The following is a 19,229-nucleotide window of genomic DNA, read 5'->3' as shown; positions in this document are numbered from 1 at the left end:
CACACCTGGATCCCATATGGGCACTAGGTCTAATCCCAACAGCTCCACTTCCCATCCAGCTCCCTGCTGGTGGCCTAGGAAAGCAATTGAGGATGGCCACAATTGCTTGGGACCCTGTCTTGGGACCCTGCACCCACATGGGAGACCTGGAGGAGGTTCCTGGCTCCTGGCTTCAGATCGGCACAGCACCGGCCATTGCTGTCACGTGGGGAGTGAATCATCGGACGGAAGATCTTCCTCTCTGTATCTTCTCCTCTCTGTATATCTGACTTTGTAATAAAAGCTTAAAAAAAATCTTTAAAAGATGCACATTGTAAAATAATCAACAGGTAAGGTAAACAGCATATCTATAACCTCCTGAATGACTTTCTCTTTTCTTTCCTTTTTAATTTATTTATTTTTGGAGTGAGAATAGTTAAAATATACTGTCAGCAAAAATTTAAGTATTGATACATACAGTTAGCTATAGTCACATTGGTGTACATCAAATCTTTAGAACTTACTCATTTTTATTTATTTTCTATTGTTTTCTGTGAGACAGTTTTGCAGGTACAGGGATCCGCCACTACCACGTCCCTTTACTCCCTTCCCATTCTCCCTCTTACTGTTCCCTCCCATGTTATTGCAATAGTTTAGTCTTTTAGCAATAGTCAGAAGTCCAATATTCTGCTGTTTAAATGTATCATGCCATTGTAGGTATAGGCAATGGTAAAAAATCTAATATCCTATTGTCAAGGTTTCTTCAACAGTTTCATTGGAGTCCTCCTTTTACTTTGGAGTGGAGATGCACACTGCAACATATCTTCACTTCCATGTATGCTGGTCTCCACTACACAGTTTTTCTAGATGAACATATGTATTTACATGTTTTTATATAGCTATTGGTCTTGTATTTTGCATAAAGGTTATCTTACATTAGAAAGAGGAATACACGATAATTATGCTTTTGGGATTGGCTTGTTTCACTAAGCATAATCTCTAGCTAAAACTATTCTGTTGCAAATGGTAGAATTTTATTCTTTCTAATGGCTGAATAGTATTACATGGAGTACATGTACCACAGTTTATTTATCCATTCCTCTTTCAGCAAGCATCGGGATTGTTTCCACATCTTCGTTATTGTGGCTTATGCTGCCATAAACATAGAGCTGAAGGTCACTTTCTCACATGCATGTTTCATTTCCTATGGATATGTTCCCATGAGTGGGATAGCTGGGTCATTGGGTAGAGCAATTTTCAGTTGTCTGAGCACCCCCATACTGAATTCCCCACATCCGTGCCAACAGGTCTAATTCATCTTGCATAACTGAAACTGTGTGGTGCTTGATCAGCATGCTTCATTTTCCTCTTCCCCTAGTCCTGGCACACGAATTGAACTACTTCAGATTTCATACATAAGTGATTATCCAGGATCTGTCTTTCTGTTCACCATAAATCACATTGTTGAAGTGTTGGTGGCCACAGACCCAGGCATAATAAGGATACGCTTATCAAATAAGATCTTTCAGGGTTCTAGAGATCAATGCCTAGTAGAGCAAAATGGTTGGGTTTTGCTGGGATAAGGTTAATTCTTCCCTATGCAGAACAGGTTTTCAAATAATGCATATTAAGTGTATTGAATGTATTCCACACTTGTTAAATTTATTAAAGGTGTACAACTTAACGTAATATTTGGTCCTGTTTTGAAAAAAAACCACGAAAGTGGTCAAGTTGACAATTTTGAAATATATTATAGTTTTCATTTGAAAACTGATCATTTATAAAAGAACAGGTTTTCAGTAAATTCACAGTTTGGAGAATTATTTTTGAAGCAAGCTGGTGTGCACTGAATGACTTATCCAATAGCTCTTATATTGTAGCAGGTATGAAAATCACCTGCAGGTCCCATTACCGCATTGATTGTTGGGCCTTTTCTTTCTTTTTTTATTTATTAATTACATTGCATTATATGACACTGTCTCATAGGCTCTAGGATTCCCCCAACCCCTCCCCTTGCTCCCCCCATGGGAGGAATCCCGATGGATTCCTCCACCTTGGTGCAGTATTACAGTTCAAATTCAGTTGAGATTCTCTTGTTGCAAGCATAGAGTCCAGCATCTTATTGTCCAGATAAATTTGACAGTTTCTTGGGGAGACCATCTCTGGTCTGAAGGCAAAGCTGGCAGAATATCATCCCAATCAATTAAAATCCACAACATAACATCAACAACAATTTACAGCATTATGGAATTACTTGACATGGCATTGAGTAACCAATATGTTTAAAAAAATGCAAGTTCTTAACCACATCCTGTGACTACTTCATTGACATTTCAATTTTAGTTTATACACAGAATCAGCTGCTATACACCTTAAAATGGCTATAGGTACTATTCAGCTGTCTCGTGTCTATTTTCATTTTAGTATTTAGCAGTTTATAGTGTTGAAGCGTAATTTTGCTGAATTTGGCAGATTTTAGGATAGTCTAAACTGGGTTATAACTCTAACAAGGCATATGTCAACAGTTGAGGTGCGTAACAGTTTTAGGAGGGGTGTGCAGAAAAATCTTCAGTCCCTTAGTGAGGAGTCACTAATCTTTGTGTCCTACCTCGTAAGGTATGTGTGAGTCCGTGCTGACCGTTTCCTGTCTGGTTCTGAGCTTTCCTTGTTGTTCTCTGTCTATCTATTCTAATTTGTGTGTGTGTGTGTGTGTGTGTGTGTGTGTGTGTGTGTGTGTGTGTGTGTGTGTGTGTGTTTGGGGTGGGGGGCTCCAGAGCGATCCTGATGGTCATTGCCAGAGAGGGTAGGGATCCAAAGTTAGAACTAAGTAAGGACCAGAGAAAGCTCCTCTCCCTAGTCCTGAAGGAAGCCTACTGTTCTTCTGTTTCTGCGGACCACTCAGGGTTCCTGGCTGTTGTTCCAATGACACTGGTTGCTGTGAAGAAGGATTTGGGCTTCTTCCATCCCATGTGGTAGATCCAAACGGGAGTGGATGACCTCAGAGTTCTTGGCTTCCGAAGGCACTCCAATTACTCGTGGTCTCCTTGGCAGTTGGAATGTAGTTCTTGGTGCCCGTAATGAGAGTCCTTGGTGAGGATCTAAGAGTCTCCAGGGTTTGGGATACAAGCCTCCTCCTGTCCACCTACTCCACTCTGGGGAGTGTTGGGCCTTTTCTTAGGATCCAGTTCTAAGGGTTTGGAATAAGGCCCTAAGAATGTACACTCAGAACAGTTCCCAGTTGATGCTACACTTTGAGACTCAAAGGAGTAGAATGTGTGGTACAGGTAGATGAAAGGAACAGATGTGTCATTAAATGAGGCAAAATAAAGTCAGAGGAATTCAAGAGAGAAAAAGTCACTTTCCTTGCCATATTCAGGGTGGCTACAAATGACTTGGTTGCAGAGAACAGGGGATGTGAGTGGGCCTAAGCGGTCACCTGCAGTGAGGTTCTATATGTGAGGAATGCACTGTTGTGTGCATTGTTACCGTGACTATTAGGACATCGAAGTGACTTGCGTTTATGAAGCATTGTAGAAGCATTTCAAGGATCAAGATCCATCTTTAACTTTACAGCTTTTTCTTTTCTAAACTCCCCTGGATCTTTACTTGCTGCCTTGCTAAGTCACATAATTTGGTCTCTGTTTTTTTCCTGACCTCAGGCAATGTTCAGCCTTTGTATGGTGGAAAGTGGAGCTGATGAAGTGAATTTACATGGTGTAACCAGCCTTGGCTTGAAGCAGGCACTGGAGTTTGCATACACAGGACAGGTATGGTATCAAATGTGACCCGGAAGGCTTTCCACTCTAGCTACAACTTAACAGAGCAGAGTAACCTTGCAGAAGGAGGTTGAATTGTCTTCTTGTCACTCATTTTGTTGTTTAAACATTTTTTCACCGTCCACTTAATTTTTATAACAGAAGTAGTAAAAAGTTAAATAGAGCAATTTAATTTTTAATATGATCCAGTACACATAGTATTTTAATCTGAAGTCAAGTGCTTTCTGGCACCTTTCAAAAATATTCTAAAGAACTGTCATAAAGAAAACTTTTCAGATAGCTTGAATTCTCAGCTACCATTTAAACTCAGTGATTCATTCCTGGCATTCTTGTCATAAAAATGAAAAGAAAATTAAAACAAAAATTAAAGCTCCAAAAGCAGGGTCCTGTATATGGCACCCTGCCTGCACACATACCTCAGCCTCTAAGACACTTATATGAGAACGTAATGCATTGATATCCTAATTTGTTCATCATTAAATTTGTGACAAGAGTAACAGAGTTCTCCGAGGACATCTATCCATGTTTGAGAATTTATCAAATAACTCAATTCAGGCTCAGTAGTGTCCCTGCTAAGAAGAAGAGAGGGAAAAAAGGAGGGGAAGGAAGTGGAAGAAGAGAAAGAAGAGAAGGTTAAGGAGAAGAAAGGAACAATTTCTCTCAAATGGCTCATGTCCTGGTGAGCTGAAGAGGCTAATGTGTTATTATATATCCTCACTGGAATGTGGTTTGTACAGGAAGCAGAACATAGAACAGTGGGGGAAAAGTGAGGACCCCTGCACCATCAGTACAATATTTCTCAGAGAATTTGACAATGAGTCTAAAAGGATGTATGGGACTCCATCTCTTCACTAAATTTTTTTTCTTGAAATACATAATACTGTCTGCTCACTTTTCTGAAGTTAGTATGAACGATATGTGCCAAAGAATAATTGAGGCACTTCTGGCAGCTGCAACAAAGTGGGAAAAAAGGGAAAAAATTACCCATCAAGTAACAGGTACTACAGGGAAAATAAAAATGATGAACCACATATTCAGTGCTAGTCTAGCCAAATTTTATGCCTTGTAAAACTAAAGCAGGCAATTGTTTTTCAGTTACCAGAATATATTGCTAATGAGGTAGGTTAATACTGTGTTTTATGCTTTCTGGATTATATTTGTAAAGAAATATCAACTCTAAATTGTATCTTGTGTGTGTTTATTTCTTTTACTCAAATTGTGCTTGAACCTACATGTGCCTATTTCTGGGGTTTAATAGCTAATAGCTCATCCTTCATTGATGAAAATGACATAACTACTTTTTTTTAAAGTGGAGTTTATGTAAATGAGGAGGTTTTTTTTCTTTGCTGCATTCACAAGTAAATTGCTTAAACTTAGAGCTATAAGGTGTAAAACATATTTAAATTGTTAGCAAACAAAAGGTCACAGACTGGGAAGGCAAAATAGACCTGAAATATATAAGTGGTGAAACACACATAAAAATACCTATGTGGCCTCCATATTGCTTGCTCTGGTTGTTTTGTGTTTTCCTTCAGGATGACCAAGTTTATACACACTCATGCAGGCACGTACACACACAGACTCTTCACAAAAGTGTATGCAGAATGCATATTCTGAAAAAACTGTGCACTGATTTTTTAAAATTTTGCTCAAAATATACTTAGCTTTTAACTTCATATTCCATGGCCTTCTTGAAGACCATTTACATGTGTGTATTTATGAGTGTGTATGTTTGTGTGTGCCTATAAATATGTGTACTCCCTGTGGCATGAAGCAACCGTGAATTGTGAGCTAAAAATAGAACAGGAGCTGACAGACTTTTTAGGGGGCAAATATACTGCCTTGGAAGAGGTAAGAAGTTTGCAGACGGACAGCTATGTGTGACTGACCAAGAGTCAAATGCCTTGCTTACTCAGATTCCATTTCTATTAGAAAAACAGAAAGATGAGTAACAGCATATAGGTAGTTTATGTGCCTTTAAAAAGAAAAAATGAAACAAAGGGAAGGAGAAGGAAATCGGGGCTGAGAGAAGCAAGGGGGAGACCAAGGGTCAGCCCTGTATTTGAATTTATTCTTTCTAGAGATCAGAGACCCATTCTGGCCTTTTGGATTTCTTTACAAGAAAGGCAGTTACAGAGGAAACAGACACAGAGAAAGATATCTTCCATCTGCTGATTCTCTCTCATAATAGCTGCAATGGCTGAAGTCTGGAACTGCGCCTGTGTCTCGCACATGGGTGGAAGGGGCCCAAGCACTTGAGCCATCCTCTAATGCTTTCACAGGTATTTCGCAGGAACTGGAATGGAAACAAAGTATATGGAATGCAAGCTGGAGGCTATGGGATGCCCAGGTCACAGACAGAGTCTTAACTTGCTGCACCACCGTGTCATTCTTCCAGACCCATTCTTGATTGTGCACACATAGAGCAGGATCAGCCTGCAGTGTACAGAAGCAACTCACCCACTCAGTGTGTAGCCAAGGGGCCAGAGCTGACATTTCATGAATCACCTTCTGAAAGCAGCCAGGTACGGCACTTGGAACTTGATGTGCATTGTTTGATCTCATCTTTAAAACAGCTCTGAGAAATTGGGTGATCCCATTTTTAAGGCAACAAGCCCAGGGAGGTGCAGTGAATTGACTAAGATCATTTTTCTCGGTACATTTTGACCCAATTAGTCAAATAAAGTTGCCTTGTTTGAATGTCCTATGCCATTAGACAAAAGTCAAGCTATGTTTATTATACATGGTTGAAGGTGGCAGGGAAATGCTTGGATATTTATAGGCTGAACTATTTGCATTGTCTCCCAACCTGGAAACTGTGTGTTTCCAACACTCAGTCTAGGAGCCTTTGGGGTTGTTCCACTTGTATTATCCATTTGATTATTCTTTGCTGCAAAGTGGAAGCTGATATGGTCTTCCCTGGCCAACAGCCAAGGAATTTTGTTTCAAAAGCATCAAAATGACTTCTCAGTAAAAGTATTCCCATTGAGGAAGGAACATAGACCATGGAGGAGAGACAAAGAGGGAAGAAATGAAATTTAATAGTTGGGAAATGTGAAAAGCTGCTTTTTGTTGTTGCTATGGTATTGAAATTAGAATTAAACAAAGAGGGGAAATTTGAGATGTGAAGGAAAGCATAATTCCTCAGATCCTTCATTCCCGGTTACTATTACAGACATTCACTGGCATGTAGTCATTTAACCATGCCATGTATATAGATTTATAAAATTTCAGGGCTGGCATTGGATTTATCTACTTACAGCGATTTCTACTGACAGCTGATTATATGTTTATTCAGCTGTAGTAAGTACAGTATAAAATTTAAGGATTTTAAGTGCCTGAAAATTGTTGCTGTCTTGGAGAGAAGTTTGAAGTACAGAGTGGGAGTGATGAATGAATACCACTAAGTGTAACGATGGGTGCGTGTCCCTCCTACACAGAGCTCTAAAGCATAGCCTTCTTTAAAATTGGCCTGCAGATTTCATCCAGGAAACTTTAATGAAGAAACAACCTTTTCCCTAATGGTAATATATGCTCTGAAAATGCATGCACTTTTCCTACCAATTTAGCAATCCCAGAACTACACAAGCACACTCCGTCATAGTGTCATTAGAGACACGCCCTTCCTCCACGCACATCCTGTCCAGGACACTGCTTGGAATTCATCTCATCCCTTGTGGGTGTCCTTACCAAGTATAAACAGGTGCCACGCTTACAATGGAACCAGACATGAAAGACAAAGGGGCCAGGCTTCTCCTCTACAGGCACTGTTCTGGAAGCAGGGTCAGAAGCAAATGGTGTGACATAAGCTATCACTAGGTAGATATGCCTTAGGGAGAAAACAGCCACAAAGTAAATCCAGCAAAACATGAAATTATCTTATACTGGAGGACCCATCTTATGAACTTGAGATTCCTTATTCTGCTGACTCTCCAACTGTGGCGAAGGAATGATTTCATTTATCACATCAGTCTTTTAGAAGAACAAAAGGAGAAAAGACTGGTGGATATGTTACTTGGGACTAGGAATTTCCTTTAAACCTAGGGAAAAAGCCAGCTACCTAGGAGCAATCAGGTATTACCAAAAACAAAGCAAAGTGAACACACACAAAACATACAGCCATCCACTGAGAAGCAGAGAACTTTTTGTTCTCTGTGAAAAGCCTTGCTTGGAAACTGGAACGACTTTCATGCTCAAAGGCCTTAGGATTAAAACGGAAGCAAACAGTATGTGTGCTTGATGCTTTGGCCATGATGATGTCAAGAAAGGAGGGCTATGCTTGTAACCCAAGCACTGGTTAACACCTCAGTTTCATGGAGTAAGGGTTTTGACCTGTTCAAATTCTTCTTTTTTCCTAGAAAATGATGCTCTATTCAGTCCCTAGGGACCTAGTGAAGGAAAAAAAAAACTATGCACCAAATGATAATGACATTTGTAGTCTCTTTTAAAACTCCTATACTTCCAGGTACACTGAGCTCGTCAGCCGTGAACCAGCTAAGTCCCATTTCTTCCTTTGGTATCTGTGTTGCCTTGTTTTCCTTTCGTTGCCAAATAATTCCAATTTTTGGCCTCTCATCAACACAGAAGAATTTAAAGGGGGCCCCCATCCTAGGAACACTTCTCTCAATAATTATTCAGTGACATTTTCCTAAGGAACATTATATAATTTAGACATTATTGTAGATATTTTAATAAATCTTTTGGACATCCAGAGAAGTTTGATGTTAACTATCAATGCATAAAAAATTCTAGCTATATGAACAATCAGGTAAACATATTCACATAGTTAGGAAAGTAAAACAGGAAATAAAAAGAAAAGCAAAACCAGGAAGTCAAAACTGAAGGAACTCCTCTTCCTTAATATACCTTATCCTACATAGCGAAAATTTTTCTTTCTCATTCTCATTTGCTTTCCTGATAAGTTCTTGTGGCTTTTTCTAAAGATAACCCTGAGAAGGCATACCTAGTAGCATTGAATTTTGGTGGTCACAGAGACTATTTATTCTCTACAGAAAAATACTATCTGGAAACCTGAGCATCAGGCCAGACAGCAGAATGATGGGAGTCTTGATTGGAACTGCTTTCCCATGGAGCATCCCTTCAGGAGTGAATGTGTCACTTTGTAAGGGAAAAGTTCCCATGAGAATTGCTTATAGACATAGCATGGCAGAGATAAATGGTTGCACATGTAGCAGATCTGAGATATATTTTCTTTTTCTTTTTTTTTTTTTTGAGATTCATTTGCTTTTTTAAGATTTTTTTGTTATTTATTTTTGTTGGAAAATCAGATATACAGAGAGAAGAGACAGAGAGGAAAATCTTTTCCGTCCACTGATTCACTCTCCAAGTGGCCGCAAAGGCTGGAGCTCAGCCATTCTGAAGCCAGGAGCCTGGAGCTTCCACTGGTCTCCCAAATGGGTGCAGGGTTCCAAGGCTTTGGGCTGTCCTCAACTGCTTTCCCAGGCCACAAGCAGGGAGCTGGATGGGAAGTGGAGCCGCCAAGATAAGAACTGGCGCCCATATGCGATCCCTGCTCTTTCAAGGTGAGGACTTTAGCTGCAAGGCTACCGCGCCGGGTTCATTTACTTTTATTGAAAAGTCAAATTCACAGAGAGAAGAGACAGAGGAAGATCTTCCATCCACTGGTTCACTCCCCAAGTAGCTGCAACGGCCTGAGCTGAGCTGAACTGAAGGCAGGAGCCATTAACTTCTTCCAGGTCTCCCACACAGGTGCAGGGTCCCAAGGCTTTGGGCCGTTCTCAACTGCTTTCCTAGGCCAGAAGCAAGGAGCTGGAAGGGAAGTGGAATGGTCAGGACACAAACTGGTGCTCATATGAGAATCCCAGCACAGGCAAGGCAAGGACTTCAGCCATTAGGCTATCACGCCCAGCCCTAGGACAAATTTTCATAAAACACTTCTCTTGGAAGCAGTGTTAAAATATTTTAAATATTTTAGCTTCAGAATTCTTTCTTGACCTAACAATATGTGCAGAAGTCTGGCAAGTGAATGCCCTCTGAGGGGCCACCATGCATTACAGGCCCTGGAGGGTACAGTCTAAAATCGATATTCTAAGGAAGAATATTTTGAACTTTGTAAGAGATATTTGCTTTCTTCTCACCCTAATTTTTGTCTGAGTTGTGCCAGTGTCCATCACTGGAATGTTGACACAAAAAATTGAGAAGAGTGAAACAAAGAAGGAGTGAGTTCCATCAGTGACAGTTTCTTTTGTTTGTGTTCGAAACTTTTCAAACTCTGGTATTTTCCTTGGGGAAAATTTCTTTTTATCCCATGCATTTTGCAAGAATCACAATTTATCAACATTGCTCTGCTTCCATCTTTAAGTTGAGCAGACACGAACTTTACCTATGGTGCTTCTGTGCCCAGTTAAATTGTTCTGGCTACCCAGCATGTCAAAATAATTAACCCTCTAGTGATCTGATGTTCATAGATTATGAGCAAAAGTTAGGATCTAGTTGTTTATTGTGAAACAGTGTGAAGTGAGGTGCTCAGAAGTCCAAGTTGTGACTTACTCCCAGTACTATACCGTTGTCTGCTGCAGAACAATGAACAGCTCCAGAGGGTCAAAAGCCTGTCTGTTTCTCTTGGAGAACTGTTGATGGAGACCAAATGAAGTCATGTGGAAGGACTTCCTCCACATGGAGCAGGGTCAGTTCTAGCTCATCTCCATATCATGCCAGTTTGTTCTCCCTTATTTAATCTGTGTGTGCTGTTTGGTCAGAATGAACTCAGAAGGGAAGTTATTCAAAAGCTGAAATTTTTCAAAACTTGTTTCTTCAGCACATTAGTGTAAAGGAATGCAACTGTGGCCACACTTCTGAGATTAGTTTTCTCATTTAGCAATAATGCTAATATTCCAATGTTTTTAAAAATGCATCCTTGTTCATGCACTATCATAATAATTGGCAACTTTGAGGTTTCTTAATTATCTTGTATCTACTCAGCAGAAACATCTGTGCCCACCCTCTCAGCCACCCAACATTTGATACAGTTGGAGAGTAGTGATACTGCACACACATACGACAAATACCATCACCATCAGAGTATGAGAAGGTTAGTTGCTCACATAGTGAGGCTATCTGGGGACAGCGGCATTTCCAAGAGGATATGAGTCCCTAAAGAAAGGGTTGGAATTTATTTAGGAAATAATTTTGAATACAGTCAACAGATCAAGAAAGAACCTAATTATAATAATTTCTGTTTAGAACTATTTCAAGATTGAATTTCCAGTTAATTACCATAGCAAAGGAACAATCCAGATGCACACAATGGATAATAAAATTTGAGATCGGGGAACTTTTTGGTGAAGCACTCAAGAGGAACACGTGCACATACATACAAAATTTCATTTGAATGGGTGAGATGGCTCGGGAGAGGAAAGAATGTTGTCTGTTGTTGGCCTGTATTGCAGTTGGTAAATGGGTCTCAGATGAAAGTTCTCTACCCAAGCTGGGGCTTACATGGTTTGGAGGCAGCATGGGCAAGCGTGGAAGAGAGAAAGCTGGGACTCCAAAACTGTCAGCATTCAAAATGTCAGGTATCCTAGATTCTGCCACATGAGTCTAGCTTCCTTTGAGTCATTAGCACAGGTGTCTTCTTTTGGGACATTATTAAGTTCAGCCACATAATGAAACAAAATGTATCTGAATAGTATGCCTGCAGCATTTATAATCTTTCTTGGCACAAATCTTTGCAGGGGAACCCACTGGCACGAGATACTACATCAGACGGACAGAAGATGCTCACCGATAATACTGTGAGGGAATCCTGATATCTGTGATGACATTAGATCATAAGGATATGTGTGCCCCCTTTGTTTTTAGCTGCATCTTCACTGTGTAAATTTTTTATTGAAATGCACTGGCACACTTTTTCATCTACTCTTCTTCTAATTCTGTATTGCTTTTCATTTCACTGCCATGATAGGAGCTAGAAAGGGAAATATTTTCTTGTTGCTTTTGAAATGGTTTGTCAGAAGTGGGGGCGATAAACAACCCGCTCTTCTCTAACTATGTCCTTAAAAGTAGAAAGAACTGAAATTTTAAAAAGTAGAAATGGCTGGTACACAGCAGCCAGCAACAGTGAATTAACCCACATATATTGTACCTGCGTGCATTTGTTCCTCTTGAATGTTTCAGCAGAAAGTTTCCCTGCCACACACATTGTCACCCATTGTGTGTATCTGGGGAGCCAATAACTCTGTCTTCAAATACTCCTAAAAGGAAATCATTACAATTGTGTTTTTTCTTCATCTCTGGAATTTATGAATGTTGGCTACACTCAAGATTGTTTCCTGCATAAATTCTGACCCTGTCTTTAGGTACTCCCTAAAATCATTACTTTGTAGAGAGTTCTGGTTAACTTCTTAATTAGAAGATGTCAGTGTACTGATGAATTTTCAAAGTGTCTGAATGTGCTCCCTTGTTCAGGAAATGAGAACAGTCGTAATCCAAGTGTCAACTTGTGTACTGCACAGCTCTTGCTGTGTCTCCAAGAAATTATACACATGAAAGATTCCTTACCAAGTAGATTCTCTCCACCTGGTTTGGTAACCCTCAACTTTTGCTAGGCTTTACTATAAAAAGGCCACCACTGCTTTCCCAAAATGAAATTTATAGACAATGTAACTTGCCTACGCAAATCCCAGATATTAGTAGAATGCCCTGGTCACATATAAAGAAGAAACAAAAGGAAAAAATGTCTATAATAAAAATCATGTGTATTTCATAATAAACATAGTAGGGCACAGCTCTTTCTAAGCACGGAAAGCGTAGCTGCCTGTCTACACCTGCAGGGAGTGTCACCACGCCTGGGACAGCTGCATACAAATACTGACCGAGCCAGAAATGTTATACAGATACTACAGAGACATACTGTAGGTCACGCAATTTTCCAAATGCATGAACAGCTCCCAGAAAAATTCCAAACAAAACAAAGGAATTATCTCACCTTGTTTTTATGGTGCTAGTATTCTTGGAAAATTCAGTGCATCTTGATACAGAATAAGAACAAAAAAAATGGGGGTGGGTATTTAAATGTAGTGCAGAGTAAGGGCCTATGCCTTTTTTCACTAATGCATTCGCAGCAGGACATTCCAGTATTTAGGCCACAGGGTAGTTTTGTGCATTAGTGACTGCCCCGTACATTGCATGGCATCTGACCTCCCCAGGCCACTACCTACTGATGGCATTAGTGCCCACACTTCTGAAACAGACAAAAATGTCTGCATAAATTTCCAAACTGCTACCCTCAGAGGTGTCATTGACTCCACTGAAAAGCACTGCTAAAGGAATTTAAATTTTATACTTAACTTAAGCAAAAAAAATCAGAAAACCAAATATCTGAATTTCAAACAAAGTATGAATCACTGAGTTGTGCTACTCTGTAGAAGACCTTCCTAAGAAGAAGATATTAAGTTTGACACTGTACTTTGCAGGATCAGAAGGCAATCATTTGTTCACCAAATTAATATAGTCATTGAATCAATACAACTCCTGAAAAACTTATCTAAGCTGCTTATCACTATGTGCACATATCTGTCAGGGTAGAAATATTTGGCTCAGCCCAAAAGGCACAGACCTTTTCTAGACGGGAAACCAAGCTGGATCTTAGCTTGACACAACATGGAAAAGGTTGCTGTTCTTACTTCAAATCCATGATCTCAAATCTCAGCTGGATATTCACCTTCTCCAAGTAGTGTTCACCCATTACTCTAATAAATGTGTTTCATTTTCCTGAGGAGTGTCTCATTCCTTTCTCTGTTCTCCAATACTGCTGCCCCCACCACTGTCCTACTTACAATATGCTTACTGTAAAGAAACCATTTTTTTCCCTTTGAGAAAATGGAAGGACCTTTGCATTTTTCCTCCATTCAATTCCTTAACTGCTCTGTTTCTCTGAATTCATTCTGTGTATTCTCAATTTTTTGAGTGAAAGAGGTGTTCCTGGCTGTCATGTACTAATCACAATCATTGAATGCTGCTGCCTCTTACGTGTTCAGACGTCAGTCCTGTCCTCCTCACCTCCGTCTCTGCCTTCATCAGTTTCTCTACTCCTGCAGCTTCCCACATCAAATAAAGCATGTTCTAGGGATGAGCGTTTGTAGTAGCGGTTATTCTACGGCTTTGGATACCCTCGTGCCCTATCAGAGAGCCCTGCATTGGTGTCCCAACTCCACTTCCGATCTTTCTTCCTGGTGTGCACTAGCTGCAAGTAGTGGCTCAAGTGTTCGGATTGCTGCCAGGCCCAGCTGTCATGTATTTCTCTTTTTCTCTTCTTAACAGAGCTTAGGGAAGAGTTACATAGATTTGCTCTTTCTCATTTTTACTCATCTATCACCCACTTTTTCCTCATCTAGTCGGGAGATTTTTATCTTCAGCATTCCCCAGAAACTACGCTTGGCAATTACAAATATTGCCATATTCAATTAAATACTGGCAAAAATACTTTTTCAGCTTCCTTCAACATAACCTTCATAGACGCTCACACATACCTTATGGGCTCATTTTGGGAGCCACTCCTATACCCTCCCACCCATGTCATTTCTTTCTGAGTGCGTTTGTTTGCTCCTCCCTCCACAGGTTCTGAATCCCTTGAGCTTCAGTGGTGTCTGGTTAGTCTAACCAGCTGTCTTGAGCAGTGTGTTCTAGACCCACATCATCTGGTTCAAGTCTTACTCTGCTGGTTCCTAACCCTCACCTACACTTAAGACCAGAAATCAGAATATTCTTTCTGTTAGACGCCAGATAGTAGATAATTTACTCTTAGTGGGTCACTGCTACAAATATTCAATGCTGTGGTGTAGCAAGAACATTACCAGAGACAAATATGTAATAACTATGTATGACTATGTTGTAATATAATTCTATTTAAGCTGAAATTAGAATTTTATATACTTTATTTTTATTTAATTTTTTTATTTTGGATGATGATTACATGGTTGATCAGGGTGGGAAGGATTGGGGTTTGGTAAAAGTGGGTGAAATCATTGTTTTGGAATTTTCTGTTTCTTCTTGTCTCTGGAAGAAGGAGAGAGGTAAAGGGGGAAGCCACTTCCAGCCTCCCAGATGTTCCAGTAACCAGGGATGGGGAACATGCACCTGATATCAACCCAGGGTCCCGATGTGGAGCATGTTCCAAGTGGTTTGGGTGGTTCTGAAATGCTGTCAGTTTTGTAAGACTAAGGGTGAGGCAGTTCGGCTAGTGTCCATTGGCTGACATAGTTAACCTGAAGTCTCCATCAACCCAGATTTTTGCTGTCATCATTTGGCTGGGGTAGTTGTCCAACTTGTTCAGTTCTTCCTCTGCTATGGTACCCCATGAGCTGCCATATTCTCCCAGTGCATCAGGGTTTGCATATACTGCTCCACCTTTTTCACCCGTACACGGGCCCCAGGACCTGGGCCAGGTGACCGGAGCCCCGCAGCATCCCCTGTCCCCAAGGCTCATGAACCCGGCATCCACCTTGCAAGTGGGTGCCAGGATACAGGTCAAGTGACTTGAGCCCCACCAGATGCCCTACCCCTGGAACTCACAAACCCGACACCTACTGACCTCAGGCTGGCATGGCTCGCCTCATTCCAGCATCCACCATTGCACTGAGCAACCTGCCTCAGTACAGCCTGGCCCCAGTTCCAGCTCCTGCTGGCAGGTGCTACAGTCTAGCCAAGCCGGCTGCCTGAACACTGCCCAATCCCAGGTGGGAGAGCTCATATACTTTCCATGTAGCAAAACATATTACTCATTTTTAGAGATTTTTCAACTAAAAGTGTTAAGAGCATTCTTAAGACTCAGTACCATCTCAGGCCCAGCATGGTGGCTTAGCAGCTAAAGTGCTCGCCTTGTATGTGCCAGGATTATGATCCCATATGGGAGCCGGTTCTAATCCCAGCAGCCCCACTTCTCATCCAGCTTCCTGCCTGTGGCCTGGGAAACAGTCGAGGACGGCCCAAAACTTTGGAACCCTGCATCCGCGTGGGAGACCGGGAGGAAGTTCCAGGCTCCTGGCTTCAGGTCAGCGCAGCTCCAGCCATTGTGATCACTTGGGGAGTGAATCATTGGATGGAAGATTTTCCTCTCTGTCTCTCCTCCTTTCTGTGTATCTGACTTTGCAATAAAAATAAAATAAATATTTTTTAAAAAAAGACTGTACCACCTCAAAATAAAATATTTAAATGAAAGTAAAAAACACATATGAGATTTATGTGAGGAAAACTGCAAGACTCTGAAAAAATTTTTTTTAAAAGCCCTAAATACTTGGAGAGAGATATTCATGGATAAGGAGACATGATATTGTGAAGCAGACAGTCCTCCCCAACTTTATGTGTAGATTCAATGCAATCCCAGTCAAAATTTCAGAGAGCTATTTTGTTAGTGTCAAAAACTGACTGTAAAATTTGTGCTGAGCATGTCTGCCCAGATGAGCTCAAAACCTGGGTCTATGCAAAAACCTGCACATGGGTGTTTACAATAGTTGCATTCAGAGTTGCCAAAACTTGGAAAGCAGCTAAGATGTTGCTCAGTAAGTAAATGGAAAAAATAAACTGTGATAAACCCGTACTATAGAATATTGTTAAGCACGGAAAAAATGAATTAGTGCATAAAAACACATGGAAGAAATTGAAATATATATTATCAAATGAAAGAAGAAAAGGTGAGAGTGCTGTATCCCATTGTATTCCAACTATATGCAGCCAGGAAAAGGCAGTATTATGGAGACACTAGAAATGACAGTAGTTTCCAAAGACTGGGGGAGAGGAAGTGATGAACAGGTTGAGCACAGAGGATTGTTAGGCCAATGAGGCTCATCTGTCTGAAAATGTTAGGGCAGAGACATATCATGATACATTTTTCAACTCCCATAAAATATAACAAAGTCAGGAATGTGTATTAATGTAATTGATTAGCTTTGGGGAGACAGTGCTGTGGCAGTGTAGGTTCATCAGTTATAACAGATGTACCATTAAGTGGCAAGTGTTGACACTGGGCAAGGTTACATACGTGTGGGAGCAGGAGATTTATGTGATCTGTGTGCACTTTAGTTAAATTTTTCTGAGATTCTAAAACTGAGCTGAAGAATAGTAGGTTAATTATAATGTACAGTTACAGTTTTTAAGTGCAAGTGGAGAAAAGCAAAACAATCCAAATTTTATAGGCTATGCAAAAATATATACTAGGAAAATTTAGTCTGAGAATCGTATCTTCCAAACTAGACTTATATTTGTGTCTGTTTGATGCCTTCCTCTTTTGGGGTGACTGGTTGGCATTGCAAATTTAACATATACTCACAATGGAACCTTGGTCTTCCCCCAAATCAGTTTGCTGATAGCACTACAGTCGATCCAGACAGCTAGTAACTAGACACTGAGTAACATGGTACCAAGGGAAAAGTGTCTGCCTTGTTTGTGATCATATTCACAGTTCCTAGAAAGGTGTTTGAAATAGCTGCAAATGTTAAGAAAAGACTTTCTCATTGAATGGGTAAATTTTCTTGTGGTTGGTAGTGAATTTGCCTTTAAAATAAGAATAATTGAATTTAAAATAAAGATGGTGATGCTAAAGGAAACTGGGTCCATGATTTTCTGGAGTCCCTCCAGTGGCTCTATAACCATACCTTTACCTCCATTGCTTATAAAGCAAAGGGTTCTACATGCAATTGGATATCGGTTGAGAATCATCTCCCAGCTTTCTTCAGTGAAATTAGGACTGCCAGCCAGCTGCTTTTATGGCACTAATCCCTATTCACAAGCACTGGAATCAGTCATATTCTCTTTTTCAGGGAATTTCTGCCTTTTAACATTAGCATTTTAGAGTAACATTTCCTCTTTAGTCTTGAGAGCGTTTTAAGAAACTAACTTCACTCTCGAGAAACCCCAGTTCATTAATAAGGCTGCTGTATTCATTATACTTGAAAAAGCACTGATTGTAAAAGTAAATCTTAATAATTGATTTGACTTTTTTTTAACCTGCAGTGACCTTTATGTTTTATTACATTTTAATTGCTGGAACTACTTCTTTCTCTTAGCATTAGGAATTACAAAAAAATGTGTTCTGCTTTTAAAATTATTAGTCATATCTAAATATATATAATTATCTTTACATAATGAAATATTATATTTTATTCATTCAAACATAATGAAGAAGCTTGAGATGGAAATGACTGGCTGACAGGACTGTTGAGCTCAGGACTTTGCAATACCAGAATTGTAGTAATGAACAAGAGTCCAAAAAGAAAAGAGAGCTTAGTCCTGCTACCCTATGAGGAATTGTTTTGTAGTTCTTTTCAATGGAATGAGCCATCCCCACCAAATTCTCCAGCATCCTGTGCCTTGCAGAGTGTCAGCAATAATTATATCACAGGTTGACAATTCCATTTGACTCTCTTCCCGTCTTTCCGTTTGAGCACATAGCTCAAGTTTTTATTCCATCACGCCTGCAAATGTTCTGAAGTAGTAGTGATACACATGCACTTTTTAAAGTTAGTCTTCAAAAACCTTTTTTAAAAAGATTTGTTTCATGTGTATGAAAGCCAGAGTGACAGAAACAGAGAGAGTGTGTGTGAAATCTTTCATCTACCAAGTTTATTCCCCAAATGGCTACATTAGCTGGAGCTTGGCCAGGAACTCCATCCTGGTCTCCCGCCAGGTGGCAGGTACCAAGCACTTGAGCTTTTATCTGCTTCCTCCCATTATCAGGGAGCTGGATTGGACACAGAGTGGCTGGAACAATGTCTCAAGCATCATCTTAACTAGTTCTGCCACAATACTTGCCTATGTTACGTAACTAACTAATTTGAAACTCGTTCTGCCAGCAAATGACTTGAAACCAAGATCTACAACTGGAAACCAGATAGGATGATCTTGAGTCCAAGGATCACAGGGCGGCTGTGGCAGTTTCGAGTCCCAGGAGATTAATTCTAGCTGGAGGTTAGAATGGGAGGTGTTTTTGTTTGTTTGTTTGTTTGTTTTTAATTACGTTGCATTATGTGACATAGATTCATAGGCTTTGGGATTCCCCCATCCTCTCCCCATGTCCTCCCCCCACTTGGTGGGTTCCTCCACCTAGTTGCAGTATTACAGTTCAAATTAAGTCTAGATTCTTTCGTTGCAATCATATACCAAGCATAGAGTCCAGCATCTTATTGTCCAGATAAATTCAACAGCTTTTTAGGGAGACCTTCTCTGGTCTGAAGGTAGAGCTGGCAGAATATCGTCCCGATCAATTAGAAGCCCCAGCACAACATCAACAACAATTTACAACATTATAGAATTTATTGACATAGTATTGAGTAATCAATACGTTATAACAGTGCAAGTTCTTAGCCACCTCTTGTGATTACTTCATTGACGCTTCATTTTTTGTTTGTACTCAGCAGGTCAGGCCTGGTTAGTACTTGGATGGGAGGTTTTGCTAAGCTTTGTACAGGGAATGGACTTGGAATTGACTTTTGAAGAATT

General features: G+C 40.3%; 1 protein-coding gene across 1 annotated transcript in view; it reads left to right on the top strand.

Annotated features, from left to right (window-relative positions):
* Nucleotides 1-19,229, top strand: part of KLHL32 (kelch like family member 32) — a 202,836-nt gene that overhangs the window by 98,605 nt on the left and 85,002 nt on the right. Inside the window, exon 4 of the mRNA XM_004580366.3 lies at nucleotides 3,639-3,746. Within this exon, the coding sequence (XP_004580423.1) occupies nucleotides 3,639-3,746 (108 nt within the window). The remainder of the gene's footprint in view (nucleotides 1-3,638; nucleotides 3,747-19,229) is intronic.

The sequence above is a fragment of the Ochotona princeps genome, chromosome 1 (assembly GCF_030435755.1).
Source record: "Ochotona princeps isolate mOchPri1 chromosome 1, mOchPri1.hap1, whole genome shotgun sequence".
NCBI classification, from domain to species: domain Eukaryota; kingdom Metazoa; phylum Chordata; class Mammalia; order Lagomorpha; family Ochotonidae; genus Ochotona; species Ochotona princeps.
The sequence above is the reverse complement of the archived record's forward strand: the minus strand, read 5'-3'. Positions and strand labels throughout refer to the sequence as shown.